The 14,494-nt window shown below is 55.8% G+C and overlaps 1 protein-coding gene across 2 annotated transcripts; it reads left to right on the top strand.

Moving 5' to 3' along the window:
• The first annotated feature begins 3,268 nt into the window (after positions 1-3,268).
• LOC308531337 (kallikrein-6-like) lies at positions 3,269-12,585 on the top strand. Of its 2 annotated transcripts, XM_081108303.1 has the most exons (7): positions 3,269-3,374; positions 4,047-4,117; positions 4,548-4,595; positions 4,960-5,116; positions 9,029-9,276; positions 10,932-11,068; positions 11,551-12,585. In XM_081108303.1, exons 2-7 carry the CDS (start codon positions 4,078-4,080, stop codon positions 11,707-11,709), a joined length of 789 nt encoding a protein of 262 aa, XP_080964429.1. In that variant the 5' UTR covers positions 3,269-3,374; positions 4,047-4,077; the 3' UTR covers positions 11,710-12,585. The 2 variants fall into 2 exon arrangements, with proteins under 2 accessions (XP_080964429.1, XP_080964430.1); XM_081108304.1 differs by lacking the exon at positions 3,269-3,374 and having other exon boundaries at positions 3,885-4,117.
• Positions 12,586-14,494: the final 1,909 nt, after the last annotated feature.

The following is a 14,494-nucleotide window of genomic DNA, read 5'->3' as shown; positions in this document are numbered from 1 at the left end:
AGGGGTGAGGACTCTGTCCCAGGATGAGGGGGGACCCAGAGCAGGGCTGTGAGCAGGAGAGAGTTGGGGTGCAAGAAGACCCCTCTGGGGTCAAAGGAAGGATGCAGGGGGGAGGGAAGGGCCGGAGGTGATGGAGAGACGCAGGTCTGAGCTGAAGCCGGGAAATGGAGACAGAGAGGAGAGAGCCGCCAGGGAGGGGAGGTGGCAGGACGGGGTTTGGGGGTCACCCACAAAGGGGACTAGCCTGCCGCCTGGCAGAATGGTGGGTCCTGAGTTCAGTGGGAACCTGAGTGTGAAGGGCCTGGGACACCCGGGGGCCGGAGGGGCAGCACCCCGAAGAGTACACTGAATGCCCAATGGTTTCACCCCGGGAGACACGGAGGCCAAGCAAAGGGGGTGGCGATTAGATTTTTTTTTTTCCTAGGAAGTCACAGAGGCAGAAGTGAGCTGTGGGAGAATTGGGCTCAGGAAACCAGCCACAGAGGCCAAAGCTCAAACCCTGGGAGCTTCGGAGACAGAGAAAGACAGAAAAACCTGCCTGGGGGGGGGGGGGGAGGCCTGCTCCACACAGAGCACCCCCAAACTTTTTCTGTTTGCTTGTTAATCCTCACCAGAGGGTATTTTCCCCATTGATTTTTAGAGGGAGTGGAAGGGAAGGAGGGGGGAGAGAGAGAGAGAGAGAAACATCGATGGGTGACACATCTGATTGGTTGCCTTCCAAACACACCGTGACCTGGGCGGGGATTGAACCTGCAATTCACATACGTGCCCTTGACCGGGAATCGAACCCGCGACCCTATGGTGTGCAGGTGGACGCTCTAACCCAGGGGGTCCTCAAACTACGGCCCGCGGGCCACATGCAAATACAAATATTGTATTTGTTCCCGTTTTGTTTTTTTACTTCCAAATAAGATATGTGCAGGGTGCATAGGAATTTGTTCGTAGTTTTGTGTTTTTTTTAAACTACAGTCCGGCCCTCCAAAGGTCTGAGGGACAGTGAACTGGCCCCCCCTGTTTAAAACGTTTGAGGACCCCCTGCTCTATCCACTGAGCCACAGGGGCCAGGGCCCAACCACTTTTTAAAAAAAAAATTGATTTGAGAGCGAGAGGAAGAGAGAGAGACAGAGACATCCATCGGGCGTTCCCCTTTCGATGCCTTCATTGGTTGATTCTTGTATGTGCCCTGACCCCCGGGGTTCCAACCGCGCAACCTTCGGGGCGTGGGGAGGGCGTCCTAACCACTGAGCCACCCGCCCGGGGGCTCTGGACAATTCCCTTTCATTCAAGTTAAAAAAGGCAGCGCCAGGCCCCAGCGGGTGCGGAGACAGGCACGTCCATTACTGCACTCAGCTGACCTCACTGCCCACGGACCTTCTGAAAGCCCTTCCCCCACCCCCATCCCCCCGCCCCCGCCCCCGCCCCCCTTTTCCTTCTCAGGCCCCGCAGCTCCCGGTCCCCATGATGCCCACACCCATGCGCAGGTCCCTCCTCGCAGCCCCGCACCCCCCCCCCCCGCCCCCGCTGCTCCGGCCCACGCACTCCCTTCCACCTCCGCCTGCCCCTCCCGGACACCCCGGCCCCTCAGCTCAGCTCCTCCTGCTGCTTCCAGGGTCTCTCCCTGTGTGTCCAGTTCCACCCGGTCCCCCACTCCTCCTGCGCCCCCACCCGCTTCCCCACGCCCCCCTCCACGTCTCCCCGGGGGCGGGAACCTGACCCCCCCCCCCACTGGCAGATGCACCCCTCTCCCTAGTGCGGGGGGACCTGGGGGCAGGTAAGCAGCGAGGTGTACAGGCTCAGAGAATCCAGGGCAAAGACGGCACCGAGCAAAGGATGGAGAAAGAAGCAGCGGAATAAAGAGACAGACGGAGCTGAATGCAGCGAAACAGAGAGAGAGAGAGAGAGAGAGAGAGAGAGAGAGAGAGAGAGAGAGAGAGAGATGGTTGACCCGCCAGGGCCAGGGAGGGAAAGGGACCCACACCCTGAAGGTGGGCAGACTTGAAAGAGGGGCGGAAGCCCTAACCGGTGTGGCTCAGTGGATAGAGCCGTTGGCCTGCAGACTGAAGGGTCCGGGGTTCGGTTCCAGTCAAGGGCATGTACCTTGGCTGCGGGCACATCCCCAGGAGGGGATGTGCAAGAGGCAGCTGATCAATGTTTCTCTCTGGTTGATATTTCTTTTTTTTGGTTTTTTAAAATTTTTTTATTAAGAATTTTGGCAAAATTCATTGACCACTTAATTTAGTGCTGTGTACACAGGACCTTTAGTTCTTGGGGTAATAGATCTTATGGGACCAATTATGTTTTATCCAGAAAAGCAAATTTTCCTCCTCTGAATGAGATCTGATTTTCATTAGATAGGTTTGCTGAGAGGTTATTTTTTTTTTTTAATTTATTGCTTAAAGTATTACAAAGGGTATTACATGTGTGTCCGAGCCCTAACCGGTGTGGCTCAGTGGATAGAGCCGTTGGCCTGCAGACTGAAGGGTCCGGGGTTCGATTCCAGTCAAGGGCATGTACCTTGGTTGCGGGCACATCCCCAGGAGGGGATGTGCAAGAGGCAGCTGATCAATGTTTCTCTCTGGTTGATATTTCTAACTCTCTGTCCCTCTCCCTTCCTCTCTGTAAAAAATCAATAAAATATATTTTAAAAAAAGAAAAGAAAGAAAGAAAGGAAGGAAGGAAAAGAAAGGAAAGAAAGAAAGAAAGAAAAGAAAGAAAGAAAGAAAGAAAGAAAGAAAGAAAGAAAGAAAGAAAGAAAGAAAGAAAGAAAGAAAGAAAGAGGGGCCGGAGGGTCAGGAGCCCTGATAGCCGGCAGAGGTGGGTGGACAACCAAGACCCTATAAGGCAGCGGTTCTCAACCTGTGGGTCGCGACCCCTTCGGTGGTCGAACGACCCTTTCACAGGGGTCGCCTCAGACCACCCTGCATATCAGATATTGACATGACGATGCATCACAGTAGCCACATGACAGTGATGAAGTAGCAACGAAAATAATGTTATGGTTGGGTCACAGCAGGAGGAACTAAAAGGGCCAGAAGGTTGAGAACCACTGCTATAAGGGGCCTGTACGTGTGTGGGGTGCAGGGACGGGGGGGTTGGGGGGGGACAAGGGAGCTATTGAGTGCCGCCCGCCACCCGCCTTCCTGGAAGCGAGGTTGGGCAAGGAGCTGCCAGGAGCCTGGCATGGGGCGCTGGGGGCGGACAAAGCCGGATTGTTCCAGGCCTTTCCCCACAGCGCCCCGGCCTGCACCCCGGCCTGCACCCCGGCCCCGGGCAGGGTCGAGTACCAGCCCAGTGACACACGCTCTCTCACTGCTGGCTCACTCTCTCGTGGGGGCAAGGAGGTCATCCGCACGCACAGAGGGACTTGAGGGCAGGTTGGTGAGTCACCCCAGCCCCACTGACCCCGCGCGGCCTGGCTCCCAGGACACAAGGACTTGTGGGTCCTGAGCAGGGACAGACAGGGGTGGTGGGGCCCCTGAAAGCCGAGCTGCTGCTGGGTTCCCCGGGAACCCACATGTGGGTCCTCCGCCACTTTCTTGCTCAAAACCTAGAGGGAATGAGGAGGGCGAGGTCCCATCTGTCCCTCTCCCGCACCCAGGGGTCAGCACCCAGCCCCTCCTCCCTCAGACCCAGGGGTCCAGGCCCCCAGCCCCTCCTCCCTCAGACCCAGGAGTCCGGGCTCCCAGGGCACTTAGGGACAATGTGCTCCTTCCTGGAAGCTGGGGTCAGGGGTCATCAGGAGCAGCGCTGTGAGGGGTGAAGAATGTGTGTGGGAGGGCAGGTGAGGAGGAAATGGGCGGGGCGGCCTCCAGCCTCGGGGACCTGGGCGAGGTGGGTTAAAAGGACGCTCAGGAGCTTCTGGGGAAAAGACCAGACACTTGCAGGGAAGCCCGGAGCCTGGAGCATCCGTCAGGCCCTTGACGTCTCGGCCCCACAGCCCCCACCTCTGCCGCTCTCCGCCGGCCTCGTCCTCTGTCTGTGTGTCTGCCGCTCTCTCCTGTTTCTGGGGATCCTCACTGCCTTGCCAATCCCTTTCCTCCGCTCAGCTCCCTGTGTTTCTGACTCGCTGCCTGTGACATGCAGTGGCCCCGGCCCGGCAGGCAGTGGCCCCCAGCAGGTAAGACTGCACCGCACCCCAGAATATGAAAGTGTGGGGGTGAGCAGCAGGCGAGCCCAGAGCCCAGAGCCGAGGTGCAGAGGAAGATGCATGGGGAGGAAGGACTGTCAGGGGCCCCTGGGGCCAGCCCTCCCTGTTAATAGGCGGGCCAACAGAATGACTGCCTGTGGCTCCCGCTGCACCGAGCAGCCCCTGGGACCAGCAGGGGCAGGACTGGGGTCTCCCTGTCCCCTGCCTTCAGGGGACCCTCAGGTGGAAGGCAGGGGTATAGGAGACCAGACATCGGGAGGCTGGATGAAGATCAGAAGGCAGGGGTCTGGAGAGCATGCATGGCAGGCCAGGGAGGAGGGGGCGGGAGGAGGGAGAAGGGGGAGGGGCCTGCGTGGGGCCTGAGCCGGGGCCTGATGGAGCACTTGGCTTCCCCTCCCAGGACCGGCCATGAAGACGCTGATTGCAGCCCTGGTCCTGACCGCAGCAGGTGGGGAAAAGGGGGGTGGGGGATGGGGAGGTTTGGGGACAGGGTGGGGGTTGCTGATGGGGCCGAGATTGGAACTGGAGATGGTGGAGGTGGGAGCCACACAGGTTTGGAAGGGGAGGGGGGGTTGGGACGAGGAAGATGCAGGAGACGAGGTGAGAGAGGGGGGATGCAGAAGGGAAGGGGGAGGGAGGTGGCCGTGAAGATCGGGAGTCGGGGGGGAGATGGCGGACAGGATCGGCGTTGGGGGTGGTGCTGGACACAGCTGGGCGTGCGGATGGGGACCATCTGGATGACTGAGGCAGGACGGGGTTCGAAGCTGCTCTCTCCAGACCTCCCCTCTGACGCTGCCCGCCTCCTCCCGCAGTCCAGGCCGAGAGGAAGGATAAGGTGCTGTCTGGTGGGCCCTGCGAGCGGATGTCCCACCCCTACCAAGCCGCCCTCTACAACTCGGGCCAGCTGCTCTGCGGCGGGGTGCTCATCCACCCGTCCTGGGTCCTCACGGCCGCGCACTGCAGAAAACCGTGAGTTGCCACACCGCGGACACGGGGAGTGGTGGCAGTTAGAGCCCGCCGAGGTCTTGCAGACTCCAGTCAGGCACGGAATGGCATGCATGTCCCCCCCGTCCCGGAGCGAGGCCATCTGATAACCAGTCTCATTTGGCCAATAGTTAATTGAGCACTGAATATGGGCCAGGCGCCTCGTGGGGCCCTGGGGACCGAGCCGGGAAGAAAACAGGCAGAGCTGCTGCTCTGGTGAACTTGGCCTTCTCCCCGGGGAGCTGGTGGTGCAAGGAGGGCCCTGGAGAGAAAGACGGGCTCGTTCTAAGTGCAGGGGAAAGCCTGCACAGGCGGGTTTGAATCTGGGCAGCAGCAAGATCTGATTTCGTTGTCAGAAGCGATCTGGCTACCTGGTGAGACCTGGACGGGGCGAGAGGTGGTGAACGGGTGCGTGAGGAGGCCCCGGCCACGCCGTTCGTCCCCCGGCGCCAGAAGATGCTGGCTGGGGCCAGGATGCTGGCTGGGGGGATGCAAACAGAAGTTAGAAACCTTGGGAGTTCTTTGGAGACTGAGCCAGCAGGACCTGGTGATGTGGGACGGGAGGGGAAGAGAGCCAGCAGGGCTGGCCTCCAAGGATTTGACCTGGGGGTGTTAGGTTGTGTCTCTGGCTGCATCGTCGTCGTCAGGGAAGAGGAAGAGAGTAGCAGCTTGGAGACGGGCCGGGCCGGGGGAGCGTCAGGCATTTTTGCTTTTTGCCAAGATGAGTCGGAGACACCTGGGAGCTGTCCAGGAAGGGTGCCAGGTTGGCCGCTGGCGCCCCGGGGAGAGGTCAGAGCGGGAGGTGGAGATGAAGGCGTCATCCGCGAGCAGGTAGTACTTAAAGGCCCGGCACCAGATGAGATCACCCAAAAAGCGGGCCGGATAGAGGAGCGGAGAGGGCCTGGGACAGATCCTCAGGGCACGGGTAACCACACGTTACACGAACAGCAGCTGTTTGGCGCTAACGACGGCGGGCCAGGTCCCCGGCGAAGCAGTGACATTCTGCTGGGGTCCAGCCCCAGCGGGCCCAGGGGTTCCCAAAGGTGTGGCCGGAGTCAGTGTTTAGGTGATCATCATAGCCAGGTTCTTCACTTTATGGTCATCTAACATCTGTATTTATACTATTTGGTCTTAATCCCGTCCATTCTATGCCAAAGGTTAGGGCGTTTCTTACCTCCATTCCAAGGTTATTCCATTGTTCTCTTAAGCTACAAGGAAGTAACTGAAGGAGGTTATTCTAAGTAAAGATTATGTAGCTTAAGCGTGATTGTTCGTAGTTAAAGTGATTAACTACCCGCCTGGCACTTAGGTAAGGGGTTTTACTGATAAAAATCCTCACCTGGGGAAACAACCTTTCTCGGAGAGGTGACCTTGGTTAAAACACATAGCGCTAAGAAGGGGAGCAAACATATTAAGAACAGAATGCCATCTACGCCAGGCCCCTTGAAACATCCCTGCAGCGACTGCATCAAGCAGCCAGGGTGGATCGGCTTCCAGCGACATTCCATTTCCACAAGAAGGGCCTGCTGGCCCCATTTTGCAGATGAGGAAACTGAGGCTTAGGGAAACAGCCAGGGATGATGACTCACGTGTGTGGCAGGCAACTGATACCTCACCTAGTGTGGCGGGGGTGGGGGGGGGGGGAGGGGGTCCCGTCATGGACTCATGGACCCCAGAGTGGACTCCGCCATGCTCAGCGAGAACTGGCCTCACCCCCCCCCATCCTCATTCATCCCTTCAGTGCCCATTGACTGAGAACACCCACTAAGGGCCAGATTGGAGTCGGGCAGTGGGGATTCAGGAGGGGATGACCATCCCTGCCCCTGGGGGCACCAGGACAGAAAGACGGTTAGCAAACAAACCCCTGAAAAAAATGGTATAATTACCAATTACCCCGAGTCCCGTGAAGAAGGACAGGAATGGAAAAGAGCAGAGGCACCTACTGTGGGTGGATGAGTTGAAAGTCAAGCGGAGGCACAGAAAACGAGACGGTGTGGCCCAGGGACGCTGAGGGGAGAGCATTTAGAGCAGGAGAAACACAAGGCAAAGGCCCTGAAGTGAGAACACTCTGGAGCATTACCAGTTCACGGGGCTGGGGGGGGGCGGGGGGAGGACGACAGAGAACGGTGGGACGGGACTCTTGGGCTGTATTCTGAGGGCCATGGGAGCTATGGGAAGCTTTTGAGCAAGGGAGTGGCTCTTGGATCCATTTCACAAGCATTTCTTTTTTTTTTTTTAAATATATTTTATTGATTTTTTACAGAGAGGAAAGGAGAGAGATAGTTAGAAACATCGATGAGAGAGAAACATCGATCAGCTGCCTCCTGCACATCTCACACTGGGGATGTGCCTGCAACCCAGGTACATGCCCTTGACCGGAATCGAACCCGGGACCCTTCAGTCCGCAGGCCGACGCTCTATCCACTGAGCCAAACCGGTTTCGGCCACAAGTATTTCTTGAATATCCGTCATGTTCCAGATACTGGTTAGGCTCTGAGGATACTGTATCTGAACAAAACAAACGTCCCCGTCTTGATATTCTAGAGTCATGCCGTCAGCCACCTATGGCTCATTAAATTTACATGAATAAAAAAGAAATGGCCCTAGTCGGTTTGGCTCAGTGGACAGGGCGTCAGCCTGCGGACTGAAGGGTCCCGGGTTCGATTCTGGTCAAGGGCACATGCCTGGGTTGCGGGCTCAGTTCCCAGTAGGGTGCCTGCAGGAGGCAGCCGATCAATGATTCTCTCATCATTGATGTTTCTCTCTCTCTCCCTCTCCCTTCCTCTCTGAAATCAATAAAAAAAAATATATTATTTAAAAAGATGAAATGAAATCCCAAATCCACGAGCCATGTTTCAGGTGCTCCGTAGTTGCCTGTGGCTAGTGGTCACGGTATCACGTAGGCAGATAAATCTTCATCATTGCGGACAGTGCTGTTGGGCACTGAGGTGATGGTGGGAGGAGAGACAATACAACAAGTAAATATTTAACAACACATAGATTATACAGAAAAGAATAATGATAGGTTTTCTGGTGGAGAAGAAGACGGGAGCGGGAGATAAGAATTACCTGTTGGGGTGGATATTTACATCTTAATTGGGTTGCAAGGAAGGCCTCAAATGAGGAGGTGACATCTGAAGTAGGTGAGGGAGGGAACCATGCAGATATCTGGGGGGGGGGGGGGGGGGCGGGAATGGTTGCTGGCAGAGCAAGCAGCCAGTGCAAAGGCCCGGGGGTGGGAGGATGACTGTTGTGTTCAAGGAAAGGCGGGGAAACCAGTGTGGCCGGAGTTAGAAAGAGGTTGGTGGCGGGGGGGGGGGGGGGGGGGGGGAGTGGGGAGTGGGAGGAGATACCTGTGAGGTGACAGGCAGGACCACGTAGGCCGTGGTGAGCACTTTGGTCTTTCCTCAGAGTGAGTTGGGAGTCATGGGAGAATTCCGAGCAAAGGACAGGACCAACGTAGGTTGTTAAAACATCTACGGCTGTTCTGTGGAAGATAGCCTACAGGGGGCCAACGGCAGAAGCAAGGAGTCCAGCGAGGTAGCTATTGTAGTCCGCGTAAAGGATGATGGCTGCTCAGACCAAGATGGTAGCAGTGGGGGAGGCGAGTAGCGGTCAGATTCTGGGTACATTTTGAAGAGACGAAAGGATTTCCGAACTGCTTAGACGTGAAATAAAGAGTCATGAAGGCATGAGATAAAGAGTCAAGCATCGTCTCCCAGTTTATGCTGGAAGGATAGAGTCGTCATTTGCTGAGCTGGGAAGACGGAAGGAAACACGGCCAGATAGTTCGGGGTGTCCCAGGCTACCCCACTTCCCACCGCCACCCCATCTGGAGTCTCAGCCGCAGCCCAAGGGCTAAAGGTGAGACCCCCGCCCTTTTCCTCTCTCCCCCAGGAATCTTCAGGTCTACCTGGGGAAGCACAACCTTTACGAAAGAGAGAGTTTCCAGGAGCAGAGCTCTGTTGTCCAGACCGTGGTCCACCCTGGCTACAACGCGGCCACCCATGACCAGGACATCATGCTGTTACGCCTGAAGCGCCCGGCCAAACTCTCGGACCGCATCCGGCCCCTGGCCCTGGAGAGAGACTGCTCGGCCAACCGCACCAGCTGCCAAATCCTGGGCTGGGGCAAGACAGCAAGTGGTCAGTAAGATGGGGAAGCAGGCCAATGGGTCCTGGGTAAGGTGGGCCAAAGGGTGAAGGGTCAAAGGTGACAGTGGTCTGACAGTGAGGACCAATGGGGCAGTGTGTCCCGGGTGAAAGGTCAAAGGGGAGGGGAAGACAAATATGGAAGTGGGGCTAATGAGTGACTAGCCAATGGAGAAAGTAGACCAGTGGGTGAGTGGTATGGCTGGATGGGCCATAAGATGAGGGGTCAGTGAGGAGGGGGGAGAACCCATGGGGAGATACCGATCAGAAAGGCGGCCAGTTGTCGAAAGGGACCAATCAGGCTGCACTGATGATCAGAAGGGGTAAGTGGAGGAGGGACTAATGGGAGAGGAGAGATGACTAAAGCAGGGGAGCCAATGGAAGGGTGTGAATTGAGAGAGTGGGTGGGTAGAGAGAGCTAATGAGGGAGGGGCCATGGGGGAAGAGTGAATAGTCAAAGGGAGTCACTAGAGGAAGAAAGTAGTCAAATAAATCAGTGGGAACCGTTGATGGTGGGCCTGTGAGCGAAGGGCCAAAAAAGAAGTTGCTCTATTGGATGAAGGGCCAATGGAAGGGCAGAGCCATGTAGAAAAGGACCAATGAGGGAGGTGGACCAATGGATGAAGGGCCAATAGGAAGCGAGAGCCATTTAGGGAAGGACCAATGAGGGAGGTGGACCAATGGATGAAAGGCCAATAGGAAGGGAGAGCCATTTAGGGAAGGACCAATGAGGGAGGTGGACCATTGGATGAAGGGCCAATAGGAAGGGAGAGCCATTTAGGGAAGGACCAATGAGGGAGGTGGACCATTGGATGAAGGGCCAATGGAAGGGCAGAGCCATTTAGGGAAGGACCAATGAGGGAGGTGGACCATTGGATGAAGGGCCAATAGGAAGGGAGAGCCATTTAGGGAAGGACCAATGAGGGAGGTGGACCATGGATGAAGGGCCAATAGGAAGAGAGAGCCATTTAGGGAAGGACCAATGAGGGAGGTGGACCATTGGATGAAGGGCCAATGGACGGGCAGAGCCATTTAGGGAAGGACCAATGAGGGAGGTGGACCATGGATGGAGGGCCAATGGAAGGGAGAGCCATTTAGGGAAGGACCAATGAGGGAGGTGGACCATTGGATGAAGGGCCAATAGGAAGGGTAGAGCCAATGGGCAAAAAAGGGTCCCGTTAGGAAAGGACTAATGGTCCAGTGGTGACCAACCAGGATGCGCCAATGAGCAAAAATGGTCCAATGAAGGGCAAAGGGGGGTGACAGGGGCGGTCACTATTACAGGAAGCGTCTACAGGTCGGCTGGAACTACGGGAGAAGGTGGGGCCAGGGGAGGAGAGAGAAGCGGAGGCAGGACCTAGGAGAAAGGAAAAACCCACAGGAAATGAAGACTCATGAGAAGGGAGGGGCTAATGAGGAAGACGAGCCAATGGGAGGGAAGAATGGCATAAAGAGGGACCTATCAAGAGTCCAGGCCAATGGAAATGGGTTTTAAGAATAAGAGGCACATGGGGAGAAGGGAACCAGCGGGCAATGGGGACCAGCAGAGGAGGGAGGAGTTGTAGGGCTCGGATGGTCGCTGGGGAGGATGTGGGAAGGATGGGTTCTGAAGTGAGCCTGCCCCACCGCCCCCCTCTCTCTCTCATCAGGTGTGTTTCCTAACACCATCCAGTGTGCAGATGTCCACCTGGTACCTCATCAGGACTGTGAGCGTGCCTACCCTGGCCAGATCACCCAAAACATGGTGTGTGCTGGGGATGAGAAGTACGGGAAGGATTCCTGCCAGGTGAGGCCAATGACGGGACCCGCCAGTTATACCGCAAAGGACAGAGACACGAAAACACAGACAGAGACAGGAAGAGAGAGACACACACACAGAGACCTTACCGGGGCTTTACAGAGATAAGCTGGGAGAGACTTTGAGGCATGAAAAGGGTGAGAGAGCCCTAGCTGGTTTGGCTCTATGGACAGAGCCTGCGGACTGAAGGGTCCCAGGTTCGATTCCGGTCAAGGGCACATGCCCGGGTTGCGGGCTTCGTCCCCAGTTGGGGGAGTGCAAGAGACAGCCAATCAATGATTCGCTGTCATCATTGATGTTTCTATCTCTCTCTCCCTCTCCCTCTCTGAAATCAATAAAAAATATGTGTGTGTGTCTGTTCCTGAGTCTCTCCATCTCTGATGTCTCTCCCTTTCTGCATGTCCGTGTCTCCTCCTGTCTCTCTGTCTCTCTCTCCCTGTATTACTGACTCTCTCCCTCTTTCCCCGAAGGGCGATTCCGGGGGCCCACTCGTGTGTGGAAACCGTCTCCGAGGCCTGGTATCATGGGGTGACGTCCCCTGTGGATCCAAGGAGAAGCCGGGGGTCTACACCAACGTCTGCAGATATCACCAGTGGGTCCGGAGAACCATTTGGGCCAACTCATTCTGACATGTGGCATCCAACCCTTGACCTCGGCCCCCACGTACCGCCTCTAAGACATCTCCGATCAAGACTGGGCCTCCTCCCCTCCACCCCCGCCCGGAATCAACCCTTAATGCTTCATTCTGCCTGATTTTACCCCAACCCCATCCCTGGGGGTGAGGGGGGCCACGGGCTGAGGTCTTGCCCCCACCACTAAGAGAAAACAGGAAAATCGCTTCCGACCAGCGCTCCCTCCTGATGATCCCAGGGGCGTGTTGTCTCCCCGCAGAGGAGCGGTCACACGCCTGGAGAAACCCGGGTTGGAACCCCAGCTCTGCCTCTTGCTCCCCGTGCAAACTCTCATCTGTGAAACAGGGACAGTAACACTATGCCCCTCATAACTCAGGGGCCGCCGTTGGGAGGATTCAAGGTCTCGAATGTAGGAAACACGGGCACCAGGGCCTGGCACGCCTGCCTGCTGAATAAAGAGTAAATGTCACTGCTGGTGACACTTGTTGCTTTTCTCCCACGTCTGCTGCCCTGGGACCCCGCCATTGCTTAGTGCTTCCAGCAGCCTGGCCGGCCTAGGCGGTTAACCCTCCAGGGTCCGTGGGAGATGGTACTCGGCCTTGAACGCCAGGCGGGAGACGCTGGCCTTGATCCTGTGGACCCTGAGGGAAGGATGGACGGGGTCAGATCTGGGTATTAGAATACCTCACTGCCAAAACCGGTTTGGATGGAGCGTCGGCCTGCGGACTGAAGGGTCCCGGGTTCGATTCCGGTCGGGGGCATGTGCCTGGGTTGCGGGCATATCCCCAGTGGGGGGCGTGCAGGAGGCAGCTGATCGATGTTTCTCTCTCACTGATGTTTCTAACTCTCTATCTCTCTCCCTTCCTCTCTGTGAAAAATCAATAAAATATATTAAAAAAAAAAAAAAAAAGAATATCTCACTGGGGTGCATTCAAGGTGGGGGGATGGGCAGGGAGGAGCAGACAGCCAGAGCTGAGTGAGGACCCAGGCTCCCGCATGCCTTCTCGGGTTCTCCCATCAACACGCACCACGCGTGACCCCAACCGGGGTCCCCCCCTCTGTCCCCAAACCGCAGGCCCGGGCCTGTCCCCAGAGAGGTATTGTTCTCTTACAACCCCCACGGCCCCATCCCTGAGGAAGACAAAACAGCATCTAAGTCACGTGGCACCTGCCTCGGCTGACCTGGGGCCTGTGGGCTGGGGGCAGCTCCTGCGTTGAGCATCTGCCCCCTGGTGGTCAGTGCGTGTCATGTGACCGGTTGTTCTGCTGTTTCAGTTGATTTGCATATTAGGCTTTTATTATATAGGCTAGGTGGCCACATTGCCCTGGCTGGTGTACTCAGTGGTTAGAGCATTAACTCCCAGGCACCCGAAGGGTCTCAGGTTCGATTCCCAGTCAAGGGCACCTACCTGGGTTCTTGGTTCATCCCCAGCCCAGGTGGGGGTGCGTGCTGGAGGCAACCAATCGATGTGTCTCTCTCACATCGAGGTTTCTCTGTCTCTCTCTCTCCCTCTCCCCCACCCCCTTACACTCTCTCTAAAACAACCAATGGAAAAAATATCCTCAGGTGAAGATTAATAACAACAATACACAGATGCCACATCAGAATTTTAGCGTCAGGAGGCTGGTGCCCGAGTCTGAGCCCCTCCCTGCTTTGCTACGTGAAAGTCCTTTTTCAATTCCCATGTACTTTCAAATCGAGCAGAAAAACTGTTACAGGCCCAATCTTTCACATGCAAAACTGTTACAGGCCCAATCTTTCACATGCGTGTTTTCTTATTGATTCTTTCTTGAGAAGGAGAGAGACAGAAACCTCAATGGGAGGGAGAAACAGCAATCTGTTGCCCCGACTGGAAATCAAACCTGCAACCTGGGTATGTTTCCTGACTGGGTGCACGGGACGACGCTCTAACCACTGAGCACACTGTCCAGGTCTAACGGATTTTTTTTTGGTTTTTTTTTGAAGCAGGGTCTTTGCGCATTTGGTACTTAAGGTGCTTGTGTGTCTAAGAGAATCGTACCTGTCCTAGGGACAGCCTGGTGACTTCAGCTTCACGTGTGTCATCGGTGACCGATGTTCAAGTTGGAGTCACACCAACCTCCTATCCCGTGCTGGGAGGCTTGAAAAAAGGCGGCGCTGGTCACATGTATACGTGTAATATGCAGAGGTGTGTGAATGTGTTTTCCTGCTGGGAGGTGTGTCTAACCATTGAAGCACGTCCTGAAGAGACCGAATGTGCTGGTTTCAGAAAAGTAGTTTGAGCCCTAACCGGTTTGGCTCAGTGGATAGAGCATCGGCCTGCAGACTCAAGGGTCCCAGGTTCGATTCCGGTCAAGGGCATGTACCTTGGTTGTGGGCACATCCCCAGTTGGGGGGTGTGCAGGAGGCAGCTGATCAATGTTTCTCTCTCATTGATGTTTCTAACTCTCTAACCCTCTCCCTTCCTCTCTGTAAATAATCAATAAAATAAAAAAATGTAGTTTGAGATGTGTGAAGATACTTCGTTTGTAAATTAGACCAAGCGTTCTTATAAAGAACTCATAGAAGTGTGTTAAACCCTGGCCGGTGGCTCAGCTGGTTGGAGTGCCGTACAGTACAACAAAAGGATGCGGGTTTCATGCCCGGTTCAGGACGAGTAGGGGGGGTGGGGGCAGCGATCAGTGTTTCTCTCTCTCTCTCTCTTCCTCTCTCTCTAAAAATCGATGAAAAACATTTCCTCAGGTGACGCTTTTTTAAAATGTGTTAAAACATATACAGAATGATTCCGGCTGGTGTGGCTCA

The sequence above is a fragment of the Myotis nattereri genome (genome assembly GCF_964212035.1).
Source record: "Myotis nattereri genome assembly, chromosome: 15".
Lineage (NCBI taxonomy): Eukaryota > Metazoa > Chordata > Mammalia > Chiroptera > Vespertilionidae > Myotis > Myotis nattereri.
The sequence above is the reverse complement of the archived record's forward strand: the minus strand, read 5'-3'. Positions and strand labels throughout refer to the sequence as shown.